Source organism: Delphinus delphis, chromosome 8 (genome assembly GCF_949987515.2).
Source record: "Delphinus delphis chromosome 8, mDelDel1.2, whole genome shotgun sequence".
NCBI classification, from domain to species: Eukaryota; Metazoa; Chordata; class Mammalia; order Artiodactyla; family Delphinidae; genus Delphinus; species Delphinus delphis.
Window position 1 is genome coordinate 87275192 of NC_082690.1, and position 18344 is coordinate 87293535.

General features: G+C 45.7%; 1 protein-coding gene across 6 annotated transcripts in view; it reads right to left on the reverse strand.

Moving 5' to 3' along the window:
• The window catches only part of SLC1A2 (solute carrier family 1 member 2), a 150333-nt gene that overhangs the window by 13981 nt on the left and 118008 nt on the right, over nucleotides 1–18344 (reverse strand). For all 6 annotated transcript variants that reach the window (XM_060018714.1, XM_060018715.1, XM_060018711.1 and 3 more), the window contains 2 exons: nucleotides 16872–17066; nucleotides 12764–12898 (listed from right to left, as the gene is read on the reverse strand). In XM_060018714.1, coding sequence (XP_059874697.1) covers nucleotides 12764–12898; nucleotides 16872–17066 — 330 coding nt within the window. The remainder of the gene's footprint in view (nucleotides 1–12763; nucleotides 12899–16871; nucleotides 17067–18344) is intronic.

Genomic DNA, 18344 nt, shown 5'->3' on the forward strand with positions numbered 1-18344 from the left:
GTGATGGTTGAGAGGTCAAAGGTCTAGAACGGAGAGACCTGGGGTTGAGTTCTGGCTCTACCTTTCCCTCTGCCTGGTCTGGGGCAAGTGACTTAACTTTTAGGAGCCTTGATTTCCTTGTTTGTCAACTGGAGATAACAATCATACTTCTCTCATAAGCTCGTATGAAAATTAAATGAGACAATGTATGTAAATTGCTTAGCAAAATGTCTAATGAACGGTAAGCGCCCAATAAACAACTGGAAAAGAGAAAGGAGGAGGAGGGGAGGAAGAATTAGAGGGAAATAATGTGTCCGGATCTCAGAATTAGCTCCCAGACTGCAGCCATTCCTAGCTGTGTCCAGCAAGTCCTCTTGATTTAAACTGTTCTTCGAAGATTCCAGATTACCTCCACTTATTTTATTTACTAATTCTACAGGAAAGTGCAACCACCTGTGAATTCCCCCATAGTAGAAAATTCATCTTTTTTGTAAGGATCAAAACAACACTGCCTTCCCCCTGGGCCCCAGTCTGTCCCTAGCACACACATACACAGACACAGCTGTTGGGTAAGAAACCCAGTCACAATTTCCTCCCTGACCTATATGTGTAGTGCCTATGCGCTCTCTGTTAATTAAAAAAAAAATAAAATCTTCCAGAGGGCCTCTTGAACCAAGAAGGGTTGAGAAAAATCCTTCCTCAAATCTTGTTTCTCAGGTTCTGGCTTGAAAAAAATAGGATGGTTGATAACATCCCCTCTTAGAACGTCAGCACCAGGAAAACTAATTAAGTTCTTAAGAGTAAGTTGTAGTCTCTCACCCATAAGTTTAAATCAGTGTGAAGAGTCCTTTTGACCAGGCTTATGAGACACTCAAAGCTCTAAAAGGAAGGATGCTGGAAAACCACAAAGAAAAGAAAGAAAAAGAAGGAGTTTAGGTAAAAATGCTGCTGAGACATCTTAGTTCAGGGCACGCTAGTCTTCAATTTAAAATAAATAAATAGGGCTTCCCTGGTGGCGCAGTGGTCGAGAGTCCACCTGCCGATGCAGGGTACACGGGTTCGTGCCCCGGTCCGGGAAGATCCCACATGCCGCGGAGCGGCTGGGCCCGTGCGCCATGGCCACTGAGCCTGTGCATCCGGAGCCTGTGCTCCGCAACGGGAGAGGCCACAAGAGTGAGAGGCCTGCGTACCACAAAAAAATAAAATAAAATAAAATAAATAAAGGAAGATACTAGAATTGGTTTAAGGCAAAGTGGAAACCTGAATAGGTTCTTGGAACTAAGGCCTAAAATAAATTCTAGTTGCTATGATGAAATCTATTTCTCATTAGAGAATATTAATTATGAAGTTGTACTAGGAGGAGTCTGGCCTGGTTCTCTTGCAAGGAACTTGGGAGCCAGCTGGCCTTCTGGTTTCAAGCAGGAAGATGCTGTCCATGAAAAAATAAAGATCAAAGCCCAGCTTCCACTCTCAGGGGCATCTCTCCATCTGAGAAGGCTCTTCCCCTCCCTTCCGCTTTAGAGAATCTGCCTCAGCGTGATAGTCTTAACATGAATGAAGACTGGGTCTTGAGGTCATCCACAGAATCAGGCTCTTGAAATCAAGATCACTAAGAAGCCCCAGTATAAGGAGGTGAGCAGGAATATGTATGAAGAAAAGCATGGACTCTGGAGGCAGGCTGACCTGGATGAAATGCCAGCTCTTCCCCTTACCCGTTGGACAACCTTGATCATACTTAACATTTGTGAGCCCTGGTTGTCTCATTCATAAAATGGAAATAATAAAAGTGTTCCCTACATAAGGGTTTTTGTGAACAAAATGCTTAGCACAGTTCCAGACATTTAATAAGAACTCACAAAACATTAATTTTACATGATGTATACTTTTAATATCACTATTAATCTTATCAAGTCAATTCATATATATTTTTGGCAGCTCCTAGGTAGAACATCCAAACATGCCTGCTTAAGCTACTCTCTACCCTGAAGACATCAACCCTATTTATAGCCCAATTCCTGTGGCAGCACACCCAACTAAACAGCTGAGTTATTTGTTCATCGTGCAGTTGTAGTCTACTTTGTTGCTTTTCAACTATACTTTCCATCCCTCCTGGCCTGTGCTCTGAGCCATGCACCCAACACCCCTGATCAATTGCTAAATTCCAAAGAGCACTAAAGTCTTGGAGAGGAATGCTTTCAATACTCACTTATCTCATGGCCCAGAAGAATCTGCCTTACTGGCAAGTAGAGGGACCAAAGGTAATGGTGGTGGTGATGATGATGGTAGCTAACTTTTATTTGTATAGGAATATACCTTATAGATATTACCTCTATATCCTCATTTAATCCTCACCACGACTCTATAAGAAGGACTATTATCCACATTTAAGAGATGGAAACACTGAGGCCCAAAGAGAATAAGTGGCTTCCCAAAGTCACACACCCTAGTAGAGTCACAGAACCATATTTGGACACAGGCAACGTGACTCCAGAATCCCCGAACAGATGAACTGGTTTGCAAGGCAGAAAGAGAGACACAGATGTAGAGAACAAACACGTGGACACCAAGTGGGGAAAGCAGGGGCCGGGTGGCGGTGGTGGGATGAATTGGGAGATTGGGATTGACATGTATACACTAATATGTATAAAACAGATAATAAGAACCTGCTGTATAAAAATAAATAAATAAATAAAATTAAACTAAAAAAAAAAGGATCCACTGTCTGCCACGTGACGCAAAGCACCCAGGAGCCAGGCAGTCCCGATTCTGAATCTAGCTCAGCCACGTACGAACGGTGTGACCTGGGTGACTTCCCCAACCAGAATTTTTCTCATCCAGTCAAAATACCTATTTTACAAAACTTGGGGAAGATAATGCCAGTTCCTGATCCACAGCTCATACTCATTATGTGCTGTCTCCTGCCCCTTTTGGAGATAAGCATCACTCATATCACATCACGGGGACAAAAGCACAAAATACTATGCTCAAGGGTTAATTACTTTTCCAGTGTAATTAAGCCATTTCCACTCAAATGAGTGATACAAGTTCACAAACTCCCCCTTCCTCAACTCTTGGCTTTCTCTGACACCAAACTCCACTCTCCCGAGCCGTCACTGAACCACGTTTGGGGAACAGCATTTCTGGGTGAGCTCTCTCCAGATGTGCACGATGCTCATGTCTCTTCCATACGCTCAGGTCTCTTTGAATTTGAAGAGGAACTCTAGCCAATGGAAACAGTCACCAGGACAGTAACGGATGGAAGACAGAGTGGGGTGAAATCAAAGCAGACTAATGTTTGATGCCCAAATCAACATACAAAGGGCCCTGGACTTAGGGCTAAAACCCTAACCCAAGTGTTCTAACTCTCTCTCTTCTTACCTGAGCATGAAATAGGGAATGAGGCTAATTCCAACTTCACAAGAAGTTGCGAGGGTTAAGTGAAATGAGAGACACAATGGGAATGCCTTAAATACTCATTAAAGATTGCGGGAGCACATAAGCCTGAAAATGGCTACGTGGAAACAAGAGAAGAATGTGGACTCTAATACTTGCTGAGTTCTTTGTTAGTTCATTGATTCATTCAACAGGTGTATAACGAGCATCTTAGTGTGTGCACTATGCCAGGTGTCCAAGCAGTAAAGAGCAAGAAAAGACCATTTCTTTGTTCTCTTTTCTGGTAGGACCCACACTCTCTTTACTTGTCTGTATCCCCCACTAGAGCAAGATAAATATTCTAATAGGAATAAGTGCTGCGTGTTCTTGGGTTTTGTAGGCAGGGCAGTTTATCTACACTTGGGCCCCAGCAAAGGCTTGAATAGAAGTGTCTTGCGTCAGGCGCTAAGGGTGGGTCTGAGATAATGAGCTAGAGAAAAGAGAGAACTAATACGTGTGAAATCTAAGAGGTGGGCGCCCTCAGGAGTGTTCAGGATGACTAGTGAGTACAGTGAGAGGCAGCAAGCAAGGACTGACCAAATCATGTATACCCTTATCAGTCAAGTGCAGGAGTTAGAACTTTATCCCGTGTGTGACAAGGAGCCATGGAAGGGAAGGATCACGCTTGTTCCATTATAAAAGATGGCAAGACTGAAAGAGCAAAATCCACTTAGTGAAGATGTGGGGAATACGGAGAAAGATGAACTTGAGAGACATTTAGGAGACAGAATTACAGGACTTGAGGACTGATTGGTTATAGAGAATAAAAAAGAAAAAGAGTCAAGAATTCCTCCCGAGTTTCTGGTTTGGACAACCAGTGGACAGGGCTACCACATGTAGGGGACACAACTCGTTGGGGTGAGAAAGATTCTGGTATCATGTCCCGCAAGTGGTTGGGAATACGGACTAAAGGTCAGGAGAGACAGCTGAGCTACAGGTAGGAAATTAGGAGTCAACACCTAGAGAGGCCATGGATGGGTGCCAAGGCAGGTTCAGCTCATCCTTGGGGAGAAGTAGAGTGAGACAAGCAGACAATCTAGTCTAGAACCCCGAGGGACACCAACATTTAAGGACTGGGCAAAGGAGTAAGAGCCTGCAAAGGTGGCAGGAAATTAGAAGAGCCTGGGGGAAGAGTGTTTCAAAAATAGAGGTGTGAAGGACAATACCCATGATTGCCTGGAGGTCGGGTGAGATAAGGGAAACCAGTGTCTCTTGGTTTCAGCAACGAAGAGGCCATGATTGACCTGGCAAGGGTAGCTTCGATACAGAGGCAGGGACAACAGAAGCCTGCTCTCCATCGCTAGAAACTTGAATGAGAGATGAGGAAGAGGGCGTACTATGTAGAATCAACTTATTCAAGAAGACTGACTGAGACGGCGAGGAGACGGAACGGTAGACAGAGGCAGACGGAAGACAGAAATTTCAGTTTGCTTTTGAGGCCACAGGGGAATATCTGACCAACTCTGGGGAAGTCCGATTCTGGCCAAAAGCAGGATATGGGGATTTATGGTTCACATGTGGAAAATTTCTCCACAGGCAAATACTTTCATTTTCTCTCCCAACAGCCCTGACCCGTTCATGAAACCCTGCTGACCTCCGGAGTTTTTAGGCTGCTTGGTAAGAAGAATTTTAGAGGGCTTGCTGTTATTCTTGGGTCTGGATGTGGTGTGTCAGGACCTTGAGAAGGGGACAGAGGTGAAGGCAGAATCTTTAACTGAATGAATTCACTACAGATGACATAGCTATTCTTTGGGGACTACCGGGAATCAGAACCAAGAGGGGAGCTTGACGAAGCCCCTTCACGCTGCGGCGCCGGGTCTGGTGCCCTGGAAGAAAAGCATTTGCCAAGGTGCTCTCTCTCCTTCTCCTTCTTTCAGTATAAATCTTCTGGCAGGAAGACGGTGGGATTGTCTGGAAGTCCTGCTCACAGACGAACAGAACCAAGGGGGCAGGGTCACTCAAGATTCATCTGGTCCCTGGTATTGGAGTGAACCACGTGAAATTCCCATTTTAATGTGTCCAGAAAGGCCGACTATTGGCAATTTCATACGAGTCAGCTTAATATTCATAGAAACAGATCACTGTGTCTGCGTCTCAGAATGCAGGGTGCACAGTGTGGCAGGTGGGTCGCCTGAGGCCCCAGACCTTGAGAAGGCTGGCACGGTTCCGGGCAGCTGCGAGCTCAAACCACATGGGATTAGGGAAGGGAAGAAGGACCCACAGAAGCATTGGTTAAGAGTGTGAATTTTGGACTCAAGCCTGGATTGCAATCCTGGCTCCAGCAGGATTAGCTGGGAAAACAGCTTTTTCCACTCAGCTTTCTCATTTGTAATACACGGAAAGTCATGTCCACCTGCAAGCATGTGGAGAAGGTAACAACGGCTAACCCACATGGAGCGCCTGTCCTCTGAGAGGTCCTCAGCCAAACTCTGCCTACAAAAGGCTTCACGGGGCGCCTGACCCAAACTCAGCGCTCAACCTTAACTGCTCACCGCCATCATCATCATTAGTCCAAGCGAAAAGGGGAGCAAGTCACTTCCTATCTTACTCCTCCATCACGTCTTATACGTTCCTCTTTTGCACCTAGCGCTGTGGGGATTTTTTGACCACATCTATCCCCATTACTAGACTATTAGCCCTTTGAGAGTCGATACCACATTCGTTTATGACATGGGTAGGACCTGGGGGAAGGAGGTAGGCAGGTATGTGAAGGACGCAGGGTGGGGATGGATCATTATTTAAGAAGTGGCAGATTAACTCTAGAAGGAGAACTGTCTTTTGTTTAGCGAACATCCAGTTGGATATTTTGGTGGTGAAAAGTTAGGATGCAGGACAAGATCTAGAAGAAGGAGAGAGACGCCGAGAGACACAAGATTCCCTTGCAGAGGAGAATGAGAGAGGTGTCTTGAAAGCTGGGGGAAGACACAGAGGAGGAGAGCCAGGAAGCCCAGCGAGGCAGGCAGAGACTGGAACTAAACAGGTGTAGGGAGAGGTTCCCCGTGTGGGGGACACTAAAGGATTTTTTTTTAAAGAAAATAAATGCCTATTATTAACATTTTACTTTCTGTAAATTAGTATTAGCAGTGATTACTTTAGAGAAACAAGACCTGAAATTATAGGGGCGGAAAAATTTTCCCTTCCTCCCTTCTAGATTCTTTGGCTGGTCTAATAATTATATTGAAAATTTAATTTTGTACATATACAATCGCTTCTCGGCCTTATGGCTAAGATCAAGTGTAATTTTGTACATATAGGAAAATTTAATTTTGTACATACCTGAGCCTTATAAAAATAGGAGACTCAAAAGCAGTCAGGCAGTTGAGGTTTATATCCCATCCTAAGCTAAGGAAGGGGATAAGGGTCTGGGGCTTGAAAGGGGGGCGGGGAAACAATTCACAGGAAGAGCAAATATTCGGTAAAAAAATGTTTGCCCTGCCACGCAGGTAAGTCTCTCTGGTGAAAAAGTTCTCTCTGGTAATAGCATTCTTCCTGGTATAGGCCTCCTTTCTAAATTCTTGTAGGCAGTTAAGGGGAGGTAAAAAGCTTGTCTTGAGTCTGCTGGGTCTTGACTGCTTTCAGCTTAAAATAACCCACATGCCAACTGGCATTTTGCAGGGAGTCGCATATTCTGCTCCTTTTCAAGATTCAATTGTAGGTGAAGGGAGACTTCTCTTTCTCATTTTATAACTCTCCCGAGCTTGGTCCCTCCTCTCCCTTCCAGGAGCACATATTTCTTTTGTGAGCATTAAAACATGATTTCGCTGTGTGGAACTATCGCCCCGCCTCCACCCCACCCCCCTGATGGGCAATTACGCTGTGTTGAGTCAGGGACATTTTAGCAGGGGAAGAAAAGACTTAGTCGAAAAGGATAAGGATGTCATGCTAAGGATGACAGAGAAAGAAGATGAGGTAAGATGCAGAAAAACGGAGAAATCAGTGGAAATAGGAAATCAAAGCAAAAGGCTTAAACATGAGCCCCTAGACTCTTCAGAGATAGGGTAGATGTAGGGATTGGTGTCCACCAGACATGGAATGAGGGTTAAATCAGTTATGTGTGTCTTAAATAAGAGAACGAGAACACAGATGGGCAAGCCTGGAACATCTAAGAAATAGCTGGATTGTCTGACTTTCAATTCCAGTTCAGCCCTTTAATATCTACTAAACTGAGATAAGTTTCTTGGCTCTCAGCCTCAGTTTTCTCAACTGTAAAACAGGGATAATATTACTAGCTGCCTCAAAATTTGCTGCAACTTTTTAAACAAGTCTGTGTAAAGTGCTTAGAACAATGTCTGACGATGAAGGGGCACTCACTGAGCATTAGTTGTCAGAGTCCTGTGTCCTTTTGATCTAGTTTCATTGCATGGACGCACATGATGTCAACCAGTGCTCAAAAAAGAGTAGAGATGCTCATATACTACAGTCAGGAGCTGCTGCTCCCTAATTCTGGTCCATTGCTTCTGGAAGTCAGGTCCCTGGACCAATCATCAGCATCCCCTGGGAACCTGTTAGAAAAGCTACTTCTCGGGCCCCTCCCCAGATCTCCTGAATCTCCAGGAGGTTTTGGTGCACGCTCGAGTTTGCGAACCAATGCTCCATTCCATCCTGGGAGGCTAATGAGGGAGCCTCTGAGTGCCCGCTGCAGGGTGGAGGCGCCCTCAGGCTTCCTTATAAGTGCCGTCTCAAGTATACCCCCTCATGAGCAAATATGTCCCCAGGAACAATCTCACTAGCAGTCCCATGTGATAAGTGGGCCATAGATGCACTTGGCTTTCCTTTTCCCAGACCCAGTTATTTATCATCTCTTCCTGGTATTGGCCCACAGTTCTCCTTCCATCCTGAATCCTTCAGAGAGAGAGGGGTGTCACAAGATCTCATAAACACCTGCCAAGGACTCCTGTTACAAAGGGCTTCTTAGATTCTGGGGAAGGTTCTGTTTTTACCAGCCCCACCCATCCGGTGTTCTAGGACTCGGATACTTTTCAGGGCTCAGAATCTTGGTTTCCACCATGACATTTACAGAGCAGCTAAGCCTGTTCATTGAAAAACGTCCAGGGCTCGGCGGGCAGTAATGAGGCTGGCTAATCTCCAGCAGCTGGCAAACACTCTGGCACGTTAAATGTCACTGCGGGCTTTGTTTGGTTTTAAATTGAAAAGTTGAAAGCTTACAAATTGAAAGCTTACAAACCTTGCCTGGGGAGGAAAAGAAACGCCCCCCTGTTCTTTGTCTCTGCTCTCCCTCCACAGACTACGTGTCACCAGGGAATCCCTGCACCCCCTCTCTCAACTCATGCCCCTGCCCCACTCACACGCTGATGGGCACCCAACAGCCACGGCGCCCATGACCAAGAGCGTGTTTCCAGAACTCCTCTTGCTGGTGACAAAGAATGTGGAACCATTCCTAATTCAAAGCAGATCTGACCTAGCTACAGACCCCTATGCACACTTTCCCAGGATCCTCTACCCTCCCTTCTTCTTTGCTTCTGAAAAGGAACGTTCATGCTTATTGTATACAAACACCCGTCACCAGCAGAAGCCTAGTCTGGTCTTAAAACTAGAAGGGCACTCAAGGGCATGGGGTCTAGACTGTGCTTTCAAGCCGGTAAGTTACTGTTCCCATTGTACACACGACACAGCTGAATCCAGAGAGTGAGTAACTCGCCCGCAGCCCCACAGCGACCAGGTGCAGAGCTCAGACCCAGGGCTCCTGCCTCTGCCTTTCTTCCCTTGATCACGGTGCCTCTTTCCATCTGAGATCAGACCCCAGAACTCGAGGCGAGCCTTCAATCACTCTTCCCTTTCCAGCTGCAGCCTGGGGTAGAGTTTTCTCAAATGCAATTTCATCAGTAGAGTTAATCCAAATGTATCATCATTTTCTTGTTGTTCTGCCAGCACGTTTCAGCCCCGGAGTTGAGACGCCCTGCTCTGGGTGCAAGTGTGAGCACCTGAGCGCCCATTCGCTAACATTTAGGTCAGGAGGAGACAGGGTCTTGAATGTTTCATGAGGTGACTCTCCTCCAACAGGCTTGGAAGCACATGACTGTCAGAAAGACAGGGCCCACAGTGAATGACCTGGGGGGGTGGGGCTGGAGGACTTGAATTCTAAGAGTGGCTGAGACCTTGATTGTATCCCATTTGTCCCCACTTAACCTGTTTGTTTTGTTTTGTTTTAGTCCTGGGAGAGGGGAAAAACCAGGTCAAACAAAAAATTCTCTGATTAGCATGTAGAACCGGGGGTGACCCGAATCGGTCTGTTTTCCCCAACGTCTCTGACTCTGGACCCCTCTGTTCCTCCTCCCCACTGTTAGATCTGCTGGGTACCAACTAGGATGCTGTGTGCGGTGGCGTGAAGGGCCCTGACCTGGCCACACAAGCTCCCCTGTGCCTTTTGATGCCCAGTTTCCTCATCTGTTAAACACACCATAGTGATCTTTAAGGATTAACTTTAAACTGATGTAAAGAGCATGGATGGGGAGGGGGAAGGGTAAGCTGTGACAAAGCGAGAGAGAGGCATGGACATATATACGCTACCAAACATAAAATAGATAGCTAGTGGGAAGCAGCCACATAGCACAGGGAGATCAGCTTGGGGCTTTGTGACCGCCTGGAGGGGTGGGATAGGGAGGGAGGGAGGGAGGGAGATGCAAGAGGGAAGAGATATGGGAACATATGTTTATGTATAACTGATTCACTTTGTTATAAAGCAGAAACTAACACACCATTGTAAAGCAATTATACTCCAATAAAGATGTTAAAAAAAAAAAAAAAGAGCATGGTGGTACCACCAAATATCTGCTCCTTTCCTTCATTCCTGATAACACAAGTACATTTTTCCACTTAAATGCATTTGCATTATAATGGAGGCAGCATCTATAATAATAACTGTTAAAGAGATGAATCTCTAATGGTAGATTTCAAGCCTCAGCAACAAGCCCAAGAAGAGAATAGGCAATGTAATTGGAGCAGGCAAAGGACCCTCGATGACAACGAAAGTTCAAGGGGCAAAGAGGCAGGGGGCTCAGTAAGCCGAAGCCACAAGGGAAGCAGCTGGGACTTTAATAGCTTCCTCTGTCTTTCTTCATGTGTAGAAAGGCCCCTGGTTATGACGCAGCAGCTCTGTGGGTGACTTTTAGCATGCATTTATTGAGCTCCTGCCGTGTGCTCTGTCCCCAAGCGGTTGCCACTGTCTTCATTTCCTCTTTGTCCTCCTCCTAACCAAATCCAACCCCACCCCTCTGTCTCCATCCTATTCCCTCCAAATCCTTCCACGATTCACTGCCACCGAATCTCAGCTGCCCCCATGACTGCCCCATCTGAATGGACCTCATGAGAAAGATTGCCCCTTGGGGCCAGCGTAGGGCACAGAGGGCAACCAAGGTGGCACTGAGGACCCTGCCATCCCCGCCTGAGAGAGACAGGCAGGGACAGATAAGAGTCATTTCCTTTGCTCGTCACCTTCCCACTAAAGGCATTTCCAGAGCATTTCTCTGGTGACGGAAGAACCAGTCAGGAAGATCCGTGCCCTTCCTCGCAGCCCTCCTGAGTTGAACAGATTCAGTGCACTTCTCAGTTCTAACCTAAACTTCAACAGCAAGCAAGCTTTCTGGAAAGACCAGGCTTCCTTCTAGCCTTCCCAGATGTCCTTCTTCCCTTCAGTCACTTGCACGTTTCTGTCTTTGGAAGGGTGGTTGTAGAAGAGTGCAACTTGTTTTAGCATCGAGGAAACTCAAGTCCATAAAATGTGGCTTCTGGCTCTTAAAATCTTTGTCAATAAATGTCAGAAAGATTGCTAATGGAATGTAGGGTAATAAAAAGAAAATAAGTGTGAGCACTTTGGCCTTGGATCTCTGCACTTGTTACTCCGAGCCTCTGACTTTGAAGCCAATGGCATCCCCCAGCTCCTGTCACTTAGCTCCAGTGCTGGACCAGAAGTATCAGTGTACATCCCATAGAATATCAGAGCCCCAGTGAGACCTTAGCAAGAATTGATTCCAACCTCCTTTTGGGGGACCATCTGGCTAGACTGACCCACCTTTGGGAATGGGCTGAGAGTCCCACACTAGGACAATGCCCTTCACTGGGAAAGGGAGCTGGGCTATGTATACACTGTCAAGTTCAAGCATCTCTGCATGGCCTCAAGGCTGTCCATCTTGCCTCACCTTTTACCACTCCTTGCCTTACACTTTGTGCTCCAACAATATCAAACCACTCATAGGTCCCCATACGATTTGTTGCCTCAGTGCCTTTGTGCGGGCTGGCCTTGACCAGAAAGTCCTATTGGCCCCAACACAGTTATGGACACCTGGGTAACTTCTACTTACCCGTTATGATCCAGCTCAGCTGTCACTGCCTTTAGAAGCTTGAATGCGGCCATGATTATGAATTGGTGGCCTCCAAAGCCAAGCAGACCTAGGGCCCAATCTCCACTCATTCTCCCTAAACCTCAGGCTTCTTATCTATAAAATGGCGGTTGCTAGAGGCAGCAGCTGGCGCATCGTAGGCCCTCAAACTCAGCAGCCATCTTCCTTGTTTTCTGACTTCTCCACTCTGCCCTTCCATCCTAGTCTGGGATGTGTGTCTGTCTCCGTCGCTATTCTTCTATGTGTGTGCTCTTTTAAAATCTACTTTGTTGAAGTGTAATTTACATACAATAAAATGTACCCATTTTAAGCGTGTGGTATGGTGAGTTTCGACAAATGTGGACACCTGTGCATACCTGTGTACGTGGAACATTTCTATCCCTCCTAAAGCTTTCTTTGTGCCCTTCCCAGTCAATCCTCATGCCTCTACTTCTGGGCCCAGGCAACCATGATCTCTTTCTATTGCTAGAGATTATATTGTCTTTCCTAGAGCATCATAGAAATGGAATCATACAGTATATATTCCTTTGTGCTTCGTTCACTCAGCATAGTGCCTTGAGATCCTTTGCCTGCTTTGGTAAGGGTCCCTTATAGCACAGGCTCCGGATGCGCAGGCTCAGCGGCCATGGCTCACGGGCCCAGCTGCTCCGCCGCATGTGGGATCTTCCCGGACTGGGGCACGAACCCGTGTCCCCTGCATCGGCAGGCGGACTCTCAACCACTGCGCCACCAGGGCAGCCCCCATTATAGCGTTGCTTTTAACTTTGTCTTATAATTTACCTGCTTCCTCCGCTAGACTCTGAAGCCCTCAAAGATTCTTTTCCTTCTCTGGTTCCCAAATAAGCACTCAGCAGATGTTGGAAGGAAGAAAGGAGGAGGGAAACAGGGGAGTTCTCAGGGGGATTGGTGAAGATCCTGGCTGCAGCCCTGCATCTTGTCCACCCCTGGGAGGCAGTGTTCACATCCCCAGCAGAAGCACACACACAGACACTTACAGCAGCCAGTCCACAGCCACCAGCAGGCTGATGTCCTCGGTCGGCAAGCCCACAGCCGTCAGAATGAGGAGCATGGTGACGAGCCCGGCACTGGGGATACTGGCTGCCCCAACGCTGGCCAGCGTGGCCGTGAGGCTGTGAGAACAGAAAAGGCCGGGTCAAGGGAAGAGAAAGTGGTCTTGGCAAAACCATCCCTGGCAGGCAATTCTCGGCTCTCATTTCTGCCAGCAATCATAAAATCCCCTTCTCCTCCCAAGGAATAAAGAAATCTGGAGGACCAAGATCCAGGAAATAGGGTCTATTTGGATGCTGCTTAACCTTGGTGGAAACTCATAAATTCACGGATGAGAGTCTCACCCCCATCACGACATCCAGTTCACTGAATATACCACAGGGCTCAAACAAGGTAAGCACGGCTCTAAAAGCAGGCAAGGAAATATTAAAGAAGAAAAACAAGTCACCCTTAATCCTTCCACAGGAACACCACAGCATTCATTTCTGCTTACCCCTTTACGTCTCTGTGAGAAGCAGAGACTTCTAGTCTGCGTGGCAAGAGTCTGAGAAGGTTGCCAATGTTAACATGAGAACTCATAACAGCGAGTATCCAGACTCAGCTGAGTGGACATCGGGGAACAAACCAAAAGAATTCCAAAGGGCATTAAGGTTCAGATGCCTGGACGTTCCACCATGGGCTGGAAGATACATTATTCAGAAAGAGGGTGCCAAGACATGACAATAAAATAACAGGAGGCTTTCCTTCTGAAGCATCTCATCCCTTGCTTTCCAAGCAATGCCTAGGGCATACTCAGCACCATTTTGAAGTCGTCTCCGGAAGAGGGTTTAATCTAGGGTTCAAGGGCCCTGTCTAGACACCAGAGGGCCTCTGTGGTCCAGCAAAGGGCAGTGACTTTTTCTCCTCTTTTCTGGATGTTAATTATAAAAGCTATCATCATTTCTAAATGGAAGGAGGCTTAGGAAAACATGGATTTGCAACTTGCTTTTCTAGCTGCTGAAAAGAAAAAAGGGGCTGCTTTCTTTGTGGTTATATGATTCCAGAATTTTTTTGGTAGGTCTTCGGGCTTGAAACTAAGAATCAGACTCCCAAACTGGTTTGCCAACTGGTGTGTCCAAGCTCAGAATCCTGGTCTTACGGTCAAGAGGAACCCAAATTTACCTACTCTTACATATGAGGAAAGAAAGGTCCTGGGAGGTCTTGTGTTTTGCACTGGTTTTTCCACATTGCCATCCTTCCCACATTTAGGCTTTCACAGAATAGACACTTCCACTAGGTGGGATCTAGAACCCATCTTTGCGTTTCCCCTGCTCCATTAACATGGAGTTGTTGTCAGGGTTTAAAGAACTCCATTTTGGTGGGAGATCCATCTAGGTCATAGGAGGTAGTAGCGTGTAGTGGTTATCAGTGAAGGTTCTAGAGTTGAATGACCTAGGTTCAAATCCCAACTCTGCCACTTAACCACATGACTTTGGGCAACTTACTTAACCTCTTTGTGCCTTGATTTTCTTATCTGTAGAAAAGAAGATAACAATGGTGTCTCACTTGTAGAGGCATCAGGAGCTCAGAAATAAAGCACTTAGAAGAGGCCAGCACATTGCAACCGGAGCTGCTTTGCAATGAAAACATCCTTAGTCCTGAGAGATGGCAGGTGGGAATTCTCAGTCATTTTCCCAAGATGGATAGAACACCAGGGAAGGGGAGCTTCCCAAGTTCCAATGATCTTGGCCTAGGCAATTTTGTTTACATCAGTTGCTTCTATTACATGAGTCACTCTTACACATCCCTGTGTACTGTGGCCACATTTTCTTGTTACCCCTTGGTTGTGTGAGACAAAATCCTATAAAGAAATCTTCCTGGTGGCTGGTTCTCTTTCTGTTCCTCCATCCCAATTATACCCTCACCTGACCACAGGTGGAGTGTCTGGGGCATTGTAAGTCCTGTGAAAGCTCCCTGGCCGGTGATCTCCCCATGTCCTTTTATCCCCTCCTGCTTTTCCTGTCCTTCCCTGACTCATTTCCCTATGGCTGGTTCTTGGATGTTGTACAAGTTACCACACACACACATTAATCACAGCAGAATGTCACAGTAACCCTGCAAGGTACATACGGTAGTACCACTGATTGGAAGGGTGGAGAAACTTAGGGTCACACAGCTTGAACATGGTCTGCTGGGATTTGAACACTTGTCTGCTTGATTCCAATACCACACTGGCTTTTGATGTCCCTTGATTCCTCCTCACATTGAAAACGCTATGACTTAATGAATTTGCTGAGAATTCCTGGCCACTGTTCTCCTGCCTGCAGGGAAATGAAAAGATGAGGAATGTACTTGGAAGCACAGCAATGAAGCTGGACTTGGCTATATTTTTCTGACTAAATTGAAGACATTGAACTACATACACTCCATGGAGAGGGGGCGGTCCCCCCAGAGATAGCCCTTGTGACATGTACAGATATGGCAGATTCAGCTGAAGTTGCCAGGGGCACAAGTATTAAATATATTTGGCCAATTTTATCCTTCGTCCAGTGAAAATTCTCAGTCGTATCATTGTTAAAATAAAGGATAAATTTAAATAATCCAAGCACAGTCTCAACCACCTGGTCACTCCCTGGTACATCCTCCCACCTCTAAGTCCTCATCTAATGGTGTGAGCTTGATGCGAACATGGTTGCTTCATCATTGGGGAGAATTCAGGGCCATTAAGAAGCTCTATTTGTCTTTGAATTTTAAAGCAAGGGAGATTGGCAGTCTCACATGCAATCTGTTAGGACAGGACTTAGATGGCTTGATAACCTGACCCAAAGCACGTTTTCCACTGAGTAACATCACGGCACTCACTATATCATAGTCACATTTTTCTTTCATATCCTAGGAGTACTGTATTTTATTAAGCATCAGTAATAGTAATAATACTAGTAGCTAACATTTATTGACAGGTGACTATGCTCTCAGCCACACTAGAATATATGATTATTGTACCCATTATACAGGAAACTGAGGCTCCCCTACAGTACTGCTATGGGCTGAGTTGTGTCCCCCCTGAATTCATTTGTTCAAGCCCTCACCTCCAGTGTGATGGTGTTTGGAGATACAGCCTTGGGAAGTAATTAGGTCATGAAGGTAGAGCCCTCATGATGGGATTAGTGTCCTTATAAGCAGAGATGTAAGAGAGCTCGCTCTCTCTCTCCATGCACCAAGGTAGGGCCATGTGAGCAAACATCTAGAAGGCAGTCATATGCAAGCCAGGAAGAGGACATTCACCAGGAGCTGAACCCGCCGGCCCCTTAATCTTGGACTTCCCAGCCTCCAGAACTGTGAGAAGTAAACATCTGCTGTTTGAGCCATAGTCTATGGTATTTTGTTACAGCAGCCCGAGCTGACTGAGACAAGTACATACCTCATAGGGTGGTTGTGAGGATTAGATAAATTAATATATGTAAGTAGGTGTGATCTTTAAGTTTGCAGAGAAGCGATGTGTTTTTAGTGACGTCTTGGAAAAGTATTCTTTCTGAATTTTTTAAAATGATGAATACATATGGTAAAAATACCTTTAGTAAAAACAACAAAAAATATTTGCTGTTTATTTGTAATATAATGTTATGCTATATTGAGGAATCTCTTCCTCCCCATATTTCATCATTTTTGCCGTCACTCCTCGGAATGCTGAAGGGAACATATTTTAATGAAAGAGAAATTGGATCCAGAGTCAGTCGATGTTGGCCCCAGTGACAGCCCTGCTGGCTCGTTACTGATGGTATTACAGCCTCAGACAAACTACCATGCCCCTTGAAGCCTGTGCTTCCTCATCTATTAAATAATAGAAATAACTGCCTTGCAATGTCACAGGATTGTTAAAAATCAAATAATATCAAATTTCTGAAGCCATTTCACATAAGGCATTAATATGAGCCTGATTCCTTCTGAACCAATCTTCCCTTTGAGCCTGCCAGTAGTTCCTCTTCTCCTTTACTTCCCTCACCATTCTTCTAACTGGAGAACAGCAGTTCAAGTGGCCTCTGTGAAATGGAGTTAGCGTGGAAGGGGATAAGGTCAAAAGTTGTTTCAGTGCTTCACACCACCCATTTCACTCACCTTACGGTCACAATCTGGCCTCCATCTAGGATGACGCCATTCATCTGGGCTATAAAGATAGCGGCTACGGCTTCATAAAGGGCTGTACCGTCCATGTTAATGGTTGCTCCAACTGGTAGGACAAATCTGGTTACACGCTTATCAATCCCCAGATTTTCTTCTAGGCAACGGAAGGTGACGGGCAAAGTTCCGGCACTAAGGGGCAAAGAGAGAGAGAGAGACAAGAGTTATGTCCATTTTAGAGAAGCAAGACAAAGCACAAACCGAAATGCCACCACAAAGCTTTCGTTCTTTTGTTCCAATCAATGTGACTTGAAAAAAGCAGTGTCTGGAGCTAAATTAAAAACCATCGATTTGCCATATAGGCCATTACAGAGTATTGAGTAGAGTTCTGTACTCCAGTAAAAATTTAAAAAATAAAATCCAAATAAAATTTAATTCTAATAATAAAGATAAAAAAGCCCATTGATTTGGGGTCTCAAATACAATCTTATTAACATGGTAATAGTCAGCAACATATTTTTGTTGGTTCTAGCTTTTGAGATCTACTCAGAGCTTCAAGTTCTCCTTTCCCTTTGGTCATTGTTTCCATCTTGGATTAAATATTGAAGCCCATGTGATTGCCCACATCAATTGGGCTGCCAAAATAAAGTGTCAGAAAAGGATCAGCTACCAACAGTAAGATGGAATGAGGAATTCTTGAATGACCCATAATTTCATGCTAGAAACACTGTTTCCAACAAGATGACTACACGGGTTGTATCTAGCCTCTGGGAATTGCCCTGAGCCAGGCCTGCTAATGTTGAGAAGGCTGGACAAATATGTTAATGACCATTTAGCAAGAGTCCAAGCTTCTAGCAATTCACTGGGGACCCTCACAGACAGTCCAGCTCCCTGATAAATGGTCATTGCCAATTCTACAGTTTCTCCAATGACATAGGGCAGAAAAGCCTGTGCTCTGGAGCTAATCAAAGACCCAACATGGAGTGACTTCACCCCCACTCCTCCCAGGCATGGGATGGGAATTCACGACCATATGAATCAATTTCAAAGGCCAGAGCTCCTGACATGTTCTGTGCCTTCTAAAACAGGAGACCTATAAGAGTAAGTGTTGCTGAAAGCCAGAATATTATTTCCATGTGGATAGAGGTGATAGGAGGGCAGGCGGATTTGCTTCAAAGTTTAAGTGATATGGAAAGCAATGTAGAACATTCCAACTGCCATGGGAGTACCTTGTGGTCCATTCTCTTCTCTCTTATTCAAACGTTAGCAAACTGTCCCCAGTGCAGACAGCACATTTTTCTCTCTTGCATTTACAGCCTTAGTCATAGCTCCCTCCTTCTACTTGTCAGAATTAGGGCTCCAGCCAAGCTGGACAAAGACATCTGCAGAGGTGTCAGTTTCTCAGAGAGTGGGACAGGACCGTCAGCTGCAGGCACGCTAAGTAAAATGCAGATTCCAGGGCCCACGCAG